The sequence below is a fragment of the Triticum urartu genome, chromosome 3 (genome assembly GCF_003073215.2).
Source record: "Triticum urartu cultivar G1812 chromosome 3, Tu2.1, whole genome shotgun sequence".
In the NCBI taxonomy this organism is placed as follows: domain Eukaryota; kingdom Viridiplantae; phylum Streptophyta; class Magnoliopsida; order Poales; family Poaceae; genus Triticum; species Triticum urartu.
Window position 1 is genome coordinate 470,154,203 of NC_053024.1, and position 13,190 is coordinate 470,167,392.

The 13,190-nt window shown below is 44.9% G+C and overlaps 1 protein-coding gene across 1 annotated transcript; it reads right to left on the reverse strand.

The window, feature by feature from the left end:
• Positions 1-236: 236 nt before the first annotated feature.
• Positions 237-10,032, reverse strand: LOC125544404 (V-type proton ATPase subunit B 2). Its single transcript, XM_048708084.1, has 15 exons — positions 9,880-10,032; positions 8,859-8,938; positions 8,705-8,760; positions 8,529-8,627; positions 4,650-4,709; positions 4,336-4,447; positions 4,048-4,256; positions 3,078-3,206; positions 2,857-2,994; positions 1,979-2,129; positions 1,679-1,761; positions 1,179-1,226; positions 1,014-1,067; positions 847-930; positions 237-757 (listed from the first exon to the last, which is right to left on the reverse strand). The coding sequence occupies exons 2-15, from the start codon at positions 8,914-8,916 to the stop codon at positions 572-574; spliced, it is 1,467 nt and encodes a 488-aa protein (XP_048564041.1). The 5' UTR covers positions 8,917-8,938; positions 9,880-10,032; the 3' UTR covers positions 237-571.
• Positions 10,033-13,190: the final 3,158 nt, after the last annotated feature.

A 13,190-nucleotide genomic window follows, 5' to 3' on the forward strand; every position in this document is an offset into this window, starting at 1 on the left:
GGGCAGCTGCTGCTGGTGATGTATATTTTCATCAGTTGTAGCATTTATTTGGGTAGGGCCTAAATTTGTTTGGCCACCATATATGTATAAAGCCGCTGTTGATGTGTTTCTTTTTTGCCCGAAGTGACCTAAAAGCAGTTTTTTGGGCACGACTTTGTTTTTAAGGCTAATGTTCGAGATCCTCTTAGTATGAAATCATCAACAAGCTGTATTAGAGTGCCTAATAGCTGACCGTAGATGCAAATCGTTTCACTCTTTATTCAAAAGTCCATAATGCCCAGCTCAACTTGTTCTCGATTATTGTTATTTTGCGAGGAACTTGTCCTCCATTATTTCCCTTCCTTGCAACAATTGTCCTCAGCAAGATGATACATGACGCAATTTGAGCATCAATGTTGCCCAAATTGCTAGATAAATCATGTTTTTTGTCAAAAGAATTGATGTTTTGCTAATGCTAGCACAAGTTTGAACTACAAATTGGGAGGATAGCACAATATATATTAACTGAGCCCCTGGCACCGGTTTATTGCACAACAACAACCAATTTCCATGATGGCGCCCAAATTCTGACTTAGTGGGAGGCATCACGACTGTAGAACTGATCAAGGGTCTTCGCCGGTATACGGTGGAGCAGCTCACGGGGGAAGATGCGGAGTAAGGTCCAGGCAAGGTCAAGCGACTGGAAGATGTTTCGTGTGTCATATGCTCCCTGAGCCACAAACTTCCGCTCAAACTTGTCGAGGAACTCAAGGTAGAGCTGCCATCATTTTCCAATAGTTCAGTTGATAAGGAGCTTCAAAACAATTCAGAAAATAAAGTGAAAAGTCAGTGCAAGTTCGAGGTTACCAAGTCCTCTGATGACAGTGCTTCCTCTCCAACCACTGCCTTCATCGCCTGCACGTCTTTGCCTATGGCGTAATTGGCATATAGCTGAAAGGAAAACATGTGATTAACCGATCCATATTCTCGAATAAGATCGTGTAGGCTGCAGATTATGGGAATCTCTAGCGAACCTGGTTTGAGACATCAGAATGATCCCGGCGAGTCATGCCTTCGCCAATAGCGCTCTGCAAAAGATCCAGAACAGGTAAGCAGTTATAGACCTCACTGATAATGCTTGTATCACTATACTTGGGTGTCGATTGTCACAATTTTCTTTAGTAGCAAAAAAATCATACCTTCATGAGCCGCGAAAGCGAGGGAAGGACATTGATTGGTGGATATATCTGCCAGATAGATATTAGCAACACGGTCAGGCATAAATTTTGAGATACTACTCAAATAGGAGCAACAAAAATATTGATCTGAGTTAATTATGATCCTCCCGGGCTGAGTCATTTAGACCAGTAGAGGGTTTCCTGTTTGCTAAGTTACTGTTACAGACAAACTATCATTTTTCTATTTCTGAAGGTAAGGCAACAAGCTGCATCCTCAATTTAAAGAGACTGGTAAATTATTTATTTCATAGAACGAAGAGTTCTACAGAGGCGCTACGTATGTATCCTGTCTCAGCAAAGAAAAAAAAGTCATTGCCTCCGCAAATTGACTATCTTAAGTCTAGTCACCTTTCTTGTTCGGATCAGAATTCCTAATAGCAGCCTTAGAACATATGCTAAGTTTACTGTGCATTTAGGGATCATCTATAAAGTTTAGTACCCAACTGGGCAGTTTACAATACCTGCCGATTATGTAGCTGCCTGTCAATGTAGATCTGCCCCTCGGTGATGTAACCAGTAAGATCAGGAGTTGGATGGGTAATATCTACAACAGTTAGAAACTTAGATAACAATATCTTTTGCCAGAAATACTGAACAAATTTTACGAATGTAGTTTGTTTTGGAGTGATAATTACAGAACACATCCTACTATTCTTCCTCAGTTAAATCAACTCTACATTTACATAGTTACATTGAAGTACAGAAAATATGTCGCGTCATAAAACATTTGGTGGAAAAGCAAGAATATATCATTAACTGACCATCATTAGGCATGGTTAAAATAGGTATCTGCGTAATTGATCCTTTTCTTCCTTCTATACGACCAGCACGCTCATAGATAGTTGCCAAGTCAGTATACATATAACCAGGATAACCACGCCTTCCAGGCACTTCCTCTCGAGCAGCAGAGACCTGAAAGGAAAAAAGCAGAAGGTAAATGTACGTCCACATAGAGTAAGGGAACTGAGAATGAATCAGGAAAATACACTGAAGGATCAGTTAAATCCAGGCCATACAAGAACTACACACAAAAATCCACTGTCCTCAGCCAACATTGCAACCAGAACTTTAATTATTTATGACATCATCTTTGCATTAAAATTCATTTTGCTAAGATATCATTCATAATTATCAATAGCTTACACTTTTTTTTATCTGAGCAATAACTTAAATATTGTATGTGAATCTCGTTGAAGTGTATATGTGGATTGCCTAGCCCTTTCCATCAGTTCGGAGTTTTTGCGTTGCCTAGTGCATGAAGCTTAACAAATTTTTAAATAAGTCATTGTAACACAAAAGTATAAACTGGTATACCTGCAATAGTAAATATTTAGCTCCTATTGATAATAAATAAACAGTAGATGGCAGTTTACCCAAAGGAAGTTATAACTTAGATTCACATACAATATTCAAGTTATCGCTCAGATAAAAAAAAGTGCAAGTTATTGTTAATTATGAATGATATCTTAGCAAAAGGAATCTTATATGCGAAGATTGGCTCTACAAATATGTGTTTTCTATTATAAATATCTATGTCGAGATTTCTTGGAACAGGTAAAAAGACTCGAGATTAAAAACATTAAGGGTTATGTTGCTAACAGAAACCTAGGAAAATATTACTGGAGATAAGAGCCCTTACTTCACGAAGTGCATCTGCATATGAACTCATGTCAGTCAGGATGACAAGAACATGCTTCCCGCACTCATATGCCAAGTACTCCGCTGTTGTGAGAGCAATTCTTGGAGTAATAATACGCTCGATGGTTGGATCATTTGCCTATGAACAAAAGCAAGGGGTAAAATCCTTAGAGCAACAGGTGAAGGAAGGAAAAAGAGAGGGAAAAAGGTATGCAGATGTACCAGATTAAGAAATAAGGTAACTCTCTCCATCGAACCATTCTCCTCAAAATCACGCTTGAAAAATTGTGCTGTTTCCATGTTTACTCCCATAGCTGCAAAGACAATAGCAAAATTGTCTTCCTCGGCATTCTACAACAATTGTAGCAGATGTGTGGATGTCAAACTAATGATCTAGCATGGAGAAAAGACAAGATAGGATGTTCGGAATAAATAAATGTAACTGATAATTATATGAATTAGTAGCCACTGTTAATTAAACTATTATTATTACCACTTGCAAACTAAACTTTGCCATGTAAACCAGACCAAGGACAGACCCAGTGCTAGAAGCTCCCATGCCAGGTGGGGTATGTGGATGGATTATACGAGGCAAGCCTTGCCCCTGCACAATGCAGAGACCTCTTGGCACAACTGGGGAGTACTTCACCACCGTGCCATGTAAACCATACCAAGATTGTACACGATATAAGTAGCTACTTCTTCGAAGGTAGAACAAAGACCACAGAAAATAACAATGTATTGCAAGTCCATGCTATAAATTATGATTCACAGGCCATCCCAAGAGGACACGGATTAACATATAGAGTTGCCTACCGCAAGCATCGCTACAGCACCCAGAATAATAAATGGACAATAATGATCCAACATGTGATGCCATACTATGTAGTTTAGAAGAAAATTTATTTCATAATGTGCAGGTGGATATTTTTTCCATCAAACTCATCCAAAACTAATCATTTCGAGTGTGTGTAGAACTTTTTAGTATGGCGAGGAAGGTTTGGATGGTCCATAGAAAAGTCACACATCAGTGTACAAGCCTGGTTGATGGAGCAAACAACCATCAAAATTAGTTAGTTATTTCAGCTTCAGCTTCATTATAATTATTTCTGGCTACTTCCGAGAGTTATGCAAATAATTTTAATAGATAAATACTGTGGGCATCCAATAATTGCTTTGGCTTTATATATACCTCCAAGATATTGTCAGTCTTCTCTTTACGCTTTACCAGCCCAGCCTGACGACAAATCTGAGCAGCAATTTCATTGTGTGGCAGACCTGCAGCGGAGAACAGAGGTATCTTCTGACCACGAGCTATAGAATTCATCACATCAATTGTAGATATGCCAGTCTGAATCATTTCTTCAGGGTATGTCCGTTCGCTGGGATTGATAGAACTTCCTGTACGAGATTGACAAAACAATGTCAAAACCTATGTAGCCTGAAATCTTCTGCATATTTGAACCCAGCTAACTCTTACCGGAAATATCCAGGTACGCCTCTGGTAAAATTGGTGGGCCATTATCTATAGGTTTCCCAGAACCATTGAAAATGCGGCCAAGCATATCCAGTGATACTGGAGTTTTTAGAACCTTTAAAATTCAAAAAGAACAAGATATTAATGAGCCAAAATGCAGAACAATTTTCTTTAAAAAAATTAAGCAATAGCACAAAGACCACTCAATAGTAGTCAATTAAACAGAAAATTATCCATTGACACCAATTTATGAGAAGTGCAAAAGAGCATCTTTATTGCTATATGTGAGCACAAGTTTCATGGGAAATCGATATTACCTCACCAGTGAATTGCACAGTTGTATATTTGTTGTCAATACCAGAAGTTCCCTCAAAAACCTGCGAGTGATTTTCTCAAGTTTCATGAACAATGAAAGAAAGGTAGGTTGAAAAGGAAAAACTGTACATTAATATATAACCCGAGTTTGAACTCATCTCAATGTGTGAGGTGAACTGAAGACGATGAAAAGACAAATACAACAACAACAACAACAACAAAGCCTTTAGTCCCAAACAAGTTGGGGTAGGCTAGAGGTGAAACCCATAAGATCTCGCAACCAACTCATGGCTCTGGCACATGGATAGCAAGCTTCCAGCATCCCTGTCCATAGCTAGCTCTTTGGTGATACTCCAATCCTTCAAGTCTCTCTTAACGGACTCCTCCCATGTCAAATTCGGTCTACCCCGCCCTCTCTTGACATTCTCCGCACGCTTTAGCCGTCCGCTATGCACTGGAGCTCCTGGAGGCCTGCGCTGAATATGCCCAAACCATCTCAGACGTTGTTGGACAAGCTTCTCTTCAATTGGTGCTACCCCAACTCTATCTCGTATATCATCATTCCGGACTCGATCCTTCCTCGTGTGGCCACACATCCATCTCAACATACGCATCTCCGCCACACCTAACTGTTGAACATGTCGCCTTTTAGTCGGCCAACACTCAGCTCCATACAACATTGCGGGTCGAACCGCCATCCTGTAGAACTTGCCTTTTAGCTTTTGTGGCACTCTCTTGTCACAGAGAATGCCAGAAGCTTGGCGCCACTTCATCCATCCGGCTTTGATCCGATGGTTCACATCTTCATCAATACCCCTATCCTCCTGCAGCATTGACCCCAAATACCGAAAGGTGTCCTTCTGAGGTACCACCTGGCCATCAAGGCTAACCTCCTCCTCCTCCTCACACCTAGTAGTACTGAAACCACACATCATGTACTCGGTTTTAGTCCTACTAAGCCTAAACCCTTTCGATTCCAAGGTTTGTCTCCATAACTCTAACTTCCTATTTACCCCCGCCCGGCTATCGTCAACTAGCACCACATCATCCGCAAAGAGCATACACCATGGGATATCTCCTTGTATATCCCTTGTGACCTCATCCATCACCAATGCAAAAAGATAAGGGCTCAAAGCCGACCCCTGATGCAGTCCTATCTTAATCGGGAAGTCATCAGTGTCGACATCACTTGTTCGAACACTTGTCACAACATTATCGTACATGTCTTTGATGAGGGTAATGTACTTTGCTGGGACTTTGTGCTTCTTCAAGGCCCACCACATGACATTCCGCGGTATCTTATCATAGGCCTTCTCCAAGTCAATGAACACCATATGCAAGTCCTTTTGCTCCCTATATCTCTCCATAAGTTGTCGTACCAAGAAAATGGCTTCCATGGTCGACCTCCCAGGCATGAAACCAAACTGGTTTTGGTCACGCTTGTCATTCTTCTTAAGCGGTGCTCAATGACTCTCTCCCATAGCTTCATTGTATGGCTCATCAGCTTAATTCCACGGTAATTAGTACAACCCTGAACATCCTCCTTGTTCTTGAAGATTGGTACTAGTATACTCCGTCTCCATTCTTCTGGCATCTTGTTTGCCCGAAAAATGAGGTTGAAAAGCTTGGTTAGCCATACTATCGCTATGTCCCCGAGACCTTTCCACACCTCAATGGGGATACAATCCGGGCCCATCGCCTTGCCTCACTTCATCCTTTTTAAAGCCTCCTTGACCTCAGACTCCTGGATTCGACGCACAAAACGCATGCTGGTCTCATCAAAGGAGTCGTCCAGTTCAATGGTAGAACTCTCATTCTCCCCATTTAACAGCTTGAATAAGTACTCCCGCCATCTATGCTTAATCTCCTCGTCCTTCACCAAGAGTTGGCCTGCTCCGTCCTTGATGCATTTGACTTGGCCAATATCCCTCGTCTTCCTCTCTCGGATCTTGGCCATCTTATAGATGTCCCTTTCGCCTTCCTTCGTGCCTAACCGTTGGTAGAGGTCCTCATACGCCCGACCCCTTGCTTCACCAACAGCTCGCTTTGCGGCCTTCTTCTCCATCTTGTACTTCTCTATGTTGTCTGCACTCCTATCCAGGTATAGGCGTCTGAAGCAATCTTTTTTCTCTTTAATCGCCTTCTGGACATCATCATTCCACCACCAGGTATCCTTATCTTCACTTCTCCTTCCCCTGGACACTCCAAACTCCTCTGAGGCCACCTTACGAATGCAAGTCGCCATCTTCATCCACACATTGTCTGCATCCCCTCCTTCCTCCCAAGGGCCCTCCTTAATGACCCTCTCCTTGAACGCCTGAGCTACCTCCCCCTTGAGCTTCCACCACTTCGTTCTAGCGACTTTGGCACGCTTATCCCGCTGGACACGAATCCAAAAGCGGAAGTCAGCAACCACCAGCTTATGCTGGGGTACAACACTCTCTCCAGGTATCACCTTACAGTATAGGCACGCACGCCTATCTTCTCTTCTCGAGAGGATGAAATCAATCTGGCTAGAGTGTTGGCCACTACTAAAAGTCACCAGATGTGATTCTCTCTTTCTAAAGAGGGTGTTGGCTACAATCATGTTGTAGGCTAGAGCAAAGCTTAAAACATCTTCTCATTCTTGATTCCTGATGCCATAGCCAAAGCCCCCATGCGCCCCTTCAAAACCTGTGTTAGATGTACCCACGTGGCCATTGAGGTGTCCTCCTATGAAGAGCTTCTCACCAATCGGTACACTCCTAACCATGTCTTCCAGGCCTTCCCAGAACTCCCTCTTGGTGTTCTCATTGTGGCCTACTTGCGGGGCATACGCGCTGATAACATTGAGAACCAAGTCCTCAACTACCAGCTTGACCAGGATAATCCGGTCCCCACGTCTCTTGACGTCTACCACTCCATACTTGAGGCTCTTGTTGATCAAGATGCCTACGCCATTTCTGTTTGCAGCCATCCCCATGTACCATAGCTTGAAGCCGGTATCCTCCACCTCCTTCGCCTTCTGTCCTCTCCATTTGGTTTCTTGGACGCAAAGGATATCAACACCTCTCCTCACCGCTGCATCAACTAGCTCCCGAAGCTTTCCTGTCAGAGACCCTACGTTCCAGCTACCTAAGCGAATCCTCCTAGGCTCGGCTAGCTTCCTTACCCTTCGCACTCGTCGAGTCAAATGCGAAGACCCTTGCTCATTTTCCACTACATCCGAGCGCCGATGTAGCGCGCCACTAAGGATGCGACGACCCGATCCTCGCTCACTTGCCACCGTATCTGGATCAAGATACGGCGCCCCACCTGGGGGGTGACGGCCCGGCCCTTGCCCATTTTCCACCACACCCGGGTTCCGATGTGGCGCGTCGCTGAGAGGGTTACGCCCCAACGAAAATCTTTTGGGTTTCATCTCCATAAGAGTGGCTGAGTTTTTACATTGGCTCGCCAAGCCTATCACAACCCTCCTCCTTTACCCGGGCTTGGGACCGGCTATGTTGAGACAACATAAAGACAAATACAGCTAACTGTTAAATGATGCTTAAATTGAGATAATGTGATAGGAATGTTGCATACTTGTTTCCAGTACGACCAAGAAGATTATGGCTATAGACAGCATATGAGCTTAGTCTTTGGAGGTTTGATAGAATATGAGGTAAGCCGTATATGGTACTCCCTCCGTCCCAAAATAAGTGTCTCAACTTTGTACTAACTCGCTTGAGACACTTATTTTGGGACGGAGGGAGTATCTGTTTTTCCGATCAAAGTATTATTATAAATAAATTTGAATAAACGATCCCATCAATAGGTGATGAATTGACAACTTCTGAAAAACAGTAATATGATCTTCATTTTTAATGCCGCTATGATATTTCTCACACTAATATATATACCTGAACCACAGCTTTCTCTCCATCAACTTCAAGCACCTGACCACGCCTAGTTGTGCCATCTCCCAATCGTATGTTGACGATTTCTTGGTATTTAGGACCCTAAAATGACAGCTTCAGGATCAAATTTTTTTTTTATCAAACATTAAATCACGAAAACTGGTGTGAAGTGAGGATACCTTCACTTTGTCAAGAATCACAAGAGGACCAGCAACTCCAGAAACTGTCCTGTACTCTGCAATACAAAGAGAACTGTTAGAAGGTGTGCATTATCTTTACCAGATTATCAGTGATGTGAAGATACTCATATGGAGATAAATAGAAAATGCATACCAATCCCGATTTCAAGGGTTCCTTCCTCCATGTCGACATTGCCGTTTGCAACAACCATGTTTTTGAAATTTAGAGGAAGCCTGATATACCAACATTAACAGAGTAGACTAAATTAACAAAATGCATTGCAAACCAAAGAAATCCCTAGAAGACTATCATATGCTAATTCAATTAGTTTTTGGAAATGGAGGCGTACCCCGGGCCTAATTGATCAATAAGTAAAATTGCTTATTGATAGTTGTATCTTTTCATTTCACACAGTGATCTAGGAAAATTGATCAATAAAGCTGTCGAGCATATAAAACACTGGAGTCATGATCTAATACACCTGTCAGTTAAATCGTGTACTCTGGGAAGTATAAGCTAGATAATATTGTTTGAATCAAAAATATCAACAATATCCTGACAAAGTTAAGCTTTCGATTACATGGGGAACATAGAAGCCAATTGTGAAGTGCCGCTTACTGGAAAATGGTACTTCAGAAACAAAAGTTAACTCAACATTACTAGCTCGAATTTCACATATATGAGAAACAGTTTTTACGCACCGAGCTCGCTAAAAGGCATAGTTTCAGAACACCAAACCAAACTCAAAAAGCTAGCAAAATCTCGGCCTTACATCGGTTGTTCCTAGAGACAACACACCGTAAAAAATCCTTCCCTCCCTCACCTTGTCGTTGACTAGTCTACAGACTTCTAGTACATCGGTTGATCCGATGACCGCACTCCAGAGTCCAGAGACATCACAAACTGCACGCGCAGGCGCGAGCACAGCACAAGAGGCCGAGGAAGATAAAGAACCGGGCGAAAAATGTACGAAGGCCTGAAAACCTGCCCCCAGCGTAGCCGATTTGAAACGCAGAACCGCAACCCGATGCCACCGGCCTGCTCGTTCCTACGACTACGAGCAACTCAAATGAGCAAATCTCTAGCGCGCGCGCGAGCTTAAGCGTGCCGAACCGATCGAGCGCGGAGGAGGAGGACGAGGGTGGAGGGCGAGATCCGAGCAGCGCGCGCGTACCTCGGATTCGATCGGAAGCGCAGACCGCGGCGGAGCTTGGCTGTCGCATGTGGGGGGCTTCAAAGGATCGCCCACGATGTGTCGTTCCCCCGGGCTCTGGCGATGCGATTTGATTTGATTAGCGGTTTTGTCTAGCGACGTTCTCTGATCCGGGATCTGAAGATCTGGGCCGTCCGCGTGGTGCGATAGGTTGTCGTGGACGGTGCAGATCGACGCGATCTAGCTGCTTGAGTGGGTCCCGCCGAGGGGAAGCTCCTGGAGTACAAGTCGAGCGGGTCACGTTGCCAACGTGTGTAGCGGAGCTGTCGGGAAGACCGGAAGGATTCCTTCCTTCCTTCCTGAGGCTTTGTTCGGTTAGCCCCTCCCCGTCGGGATTGACGTCCAATCCCTGCCGAACCCCGTGGTTTCGTCCTGACTGGGATTCGACCCCAACATACTTTATGAACGTGTTCGGTTAAACCCGGCTGGGGCTACACCCCCGTCCAATCCCCCTCAAACCCCGTGGAGCTACCCGGGATAAAATCCTCTCCACTCTACCCGTGGAACCAATCCCTCCCGAGCGACGAAACGGTACGCCAGAAAACAATCGAGTCCCCGAGCTCTCTCTCTCTCTCCTGCGATTCAGCGGCGGCGGCGGCCGCAGCGGTGGCGCGGCCATCCGGAGGCGACGATGGTGGCATACTTCCCCACTCCTTCCTCCTCTCCCATCCGGTGAGCTTCTCCTCCTCTTCCTTCCCCTCTACTTCTCCCACAGCTTCTAGGGTTCTTGAGTTTGACCTGAGGTTGACCAGCGGCAACGATTCATAGATGTGGATTAGAAAGGGAATAACCGAACAGGTTATGTATACAGGGATTCATGTGGACGGAGAATAGAGGGGTTTGGGTGACAATTTGGGGATCACCCAATCCCTAGGAGGTTAGAAACCACTCGTGGAATCGCCCCACTTCAACCGAACAAAGCCTGATTCAGCCATCCTTCCCCAAGACTCTGCCAGGATTGAAAAAATCTAGCAGAGGATCAAAAATCATTGTTTGTGCAGGCCTCGTCTTTGGTGGCGCCAATGCCGCGGAGTTGGCAGAAATGAATCGGAAGCTCAAAAGCTCTGATGTGGAGCTCGACCTTGTCAACAAGTGGTTTGACAAAGCGCAAGGTTATTCTGGTCCAGACGTAGTAATTTGTATTTTCCTTGTCTAGTAAGGTAATCGGGATTATCTCTAAGTAGGAGGTGCTTAATTATGATTGCACTTGTCACCACGGAGGTCGAGGGCCTCAAGGCCGAACTGAAGAAGGCCAAGGAAGAGGCGGCTGAACAGAAGGCGGTGGCCGAGCTAGCGGCCGCCGAGCTTAAGATGGTGAAAACTGTCAGTGAGAAGCATGAGGCCAGAGTGGCTGAAGTGCAGCAGGAGCTCAAGGATGCCGTCACTAAATGTGAGGACCTTGAGCAGAAGAATAAGGGTCAAGCCACCGAGCTATCCAAGGTGAAGCACGAGATCCAGGAGGCGAGGACGGAGACGCGGGGCGCCCAAGAAGAGCTTCGTCAAGTAAAGCAAATCACAGATCGTAAGTTGTACTTACTGCAGAGTGTCTGGTGGCCACAGGTTCGCATTGCTCACACGAGTTTGGCGTTCCTCGGGCGCATTTGCGGAGCTTCCAAGGAGTGTGGCAGATGCGGAGGCATTATGCAGCTCGGGAGGGTGATACCGAACACAGGCTCTTCTAGGCGCAGTTCCAGGCGCCCGAACACCCTCCCCTCCTGAGCAACCAGATGAAGTAGCTGATTGAACTGCATCGGATGGAGGAACCAGCCATGAAGGACCTATGTGTGCGGTTGTGGCCTGCAGAGCCAATACCGAGCAGTTACTTCGGCCTGGTGTAGAAGTTGCGGAATGTTGTCTTCTGGATTGATGTCGTGAAGTGCTCCATGTGCATTGAGGGAGCTCGGATGGCCTTCGCGAAGACCATGGCGCACTGGCCCAAGAAAAGGAGCACAGGCACCCCAAGAAATATTTCCCCATCGTGATGGATGGTGCTCGGGAAGTAGAGGCCCAGTGTTCGAAAGATGTAATCCTTGAGTGTGTGTCCGACCATCTATTAAATGATAGTCGAACATTTTGCTTTATAATGCAGCTATTTTGTATGGTTCATCAAACTTGTGCCTGTTTTGTTTATTTTGACTCCTTTGCGGCGGTTTTATTCTGAAAGTTACCAGTCGTCGGCTTCAGCCCCCATGTAGATGCTACTATGACCCTTAGACGACGTCTCGGTGCCTCGAGGCGGTTTTATTCAACCTGCGCACTATGACCCTTAGCCGATGTCTCGGTGCCCCGAGGCGGTAGTGCGTGAGGGAAAAGAGGCAATCGAACTCTGCAGTTTTATTACCTTTACTTAGCCATAGGAGCTTGACTGCGGGGGCTAGTGACTAGTCCCCTGTGTTTTGTGATGTTCGGAAGTACCGAGGTATATACCTTAATCACATGGTTTATGCAAAGACAAACCCTTTGTATGACACAGGGCAATCGATATCGATATTTAGTTTGGCACTTGCCATCGGATCGCCGACCACTTCTCGCGCATTATTGTCGGATTTCGGGTTCAATAGACCCTTGAGAGGTTCGAACTCTGGGGTGCACGCGAAGAACTCATCCTCCCCGTCTGCCTACTCGCCAATCTCACAGCCTAGCTCGACGAACTGTAAGGAAAAGGGACACATCAGTTTACCCAGGTTCGGGCCACCTTGCAATGTAAAATGTAAAACCCTACTCCTGCTTTGTGGTGGATTGGCCTCGAGGGGCTGAGGATGAACTAGTACAGTGGTGAACAACCTCAGGAGGGGAGGTGTTCTTGTGCTCGAGTGAGTTGGTGGGAGTGAGGATGATCTGACTAATCCGTCCCCTTCTATGGTGGTGGCTAGGTCCTATTTATAGTGGCCTCGGTCCTCTTCCAAAATGAAGGCGGGAAGAGATCCCACAACTGAAGGAAATATGCCCTAGAGGCAATAATAAAGTTATTATTTATTTCCTTATATCATGATGAATGTTTATTATTCATGCTAGAATTGTATTAACCGGAAACATAATACATGTGTGAATACATAAACAAAAACAGAGAGTCACTAGTATGCCTCTACTTGACTAGCTCGTTAATCAAAGATGGTTATGTTTCCTAACCATAGACATGAGTTGTCATTTGATTAACGGGATCACATCATTAGGAGAATGATGTGATTGACTTGACCCCATTCCGTTAGCTTAGCACTTGATCGTTTAGTTTGTTGCTATTGCTTTCTTCATAACTTATACATGTTCCTATG

What these genes read in the sequence shown, in the direction of transcription:
- LOC125544404 (XM_048708084.1), bottom strand. Translation starts at nt 8,916, where the DNA reads ATGGTTGTTGCAAACGGCAATGTCGACATGGAGGAAGGAACCCTTGAA. An exon ending in AACCCTTGAAATCGGGATTG is followed by an intron (nt 8,761 to 8,858) that starts GTATGCATTTTC and finishes TTTGTATTGCAG; the next exon opens with AGTACAGGACAGTTTCTGGA. An exon ending in ATGCAGATGCACTTCGTGAA is followed by an intron (nt 2,130 to 2,856) that starts GTAAGGGCTCTT and finishes TTTTCCTTTCAG; the next exon opens with GTCTCTGCTGCTCGAGAGGA.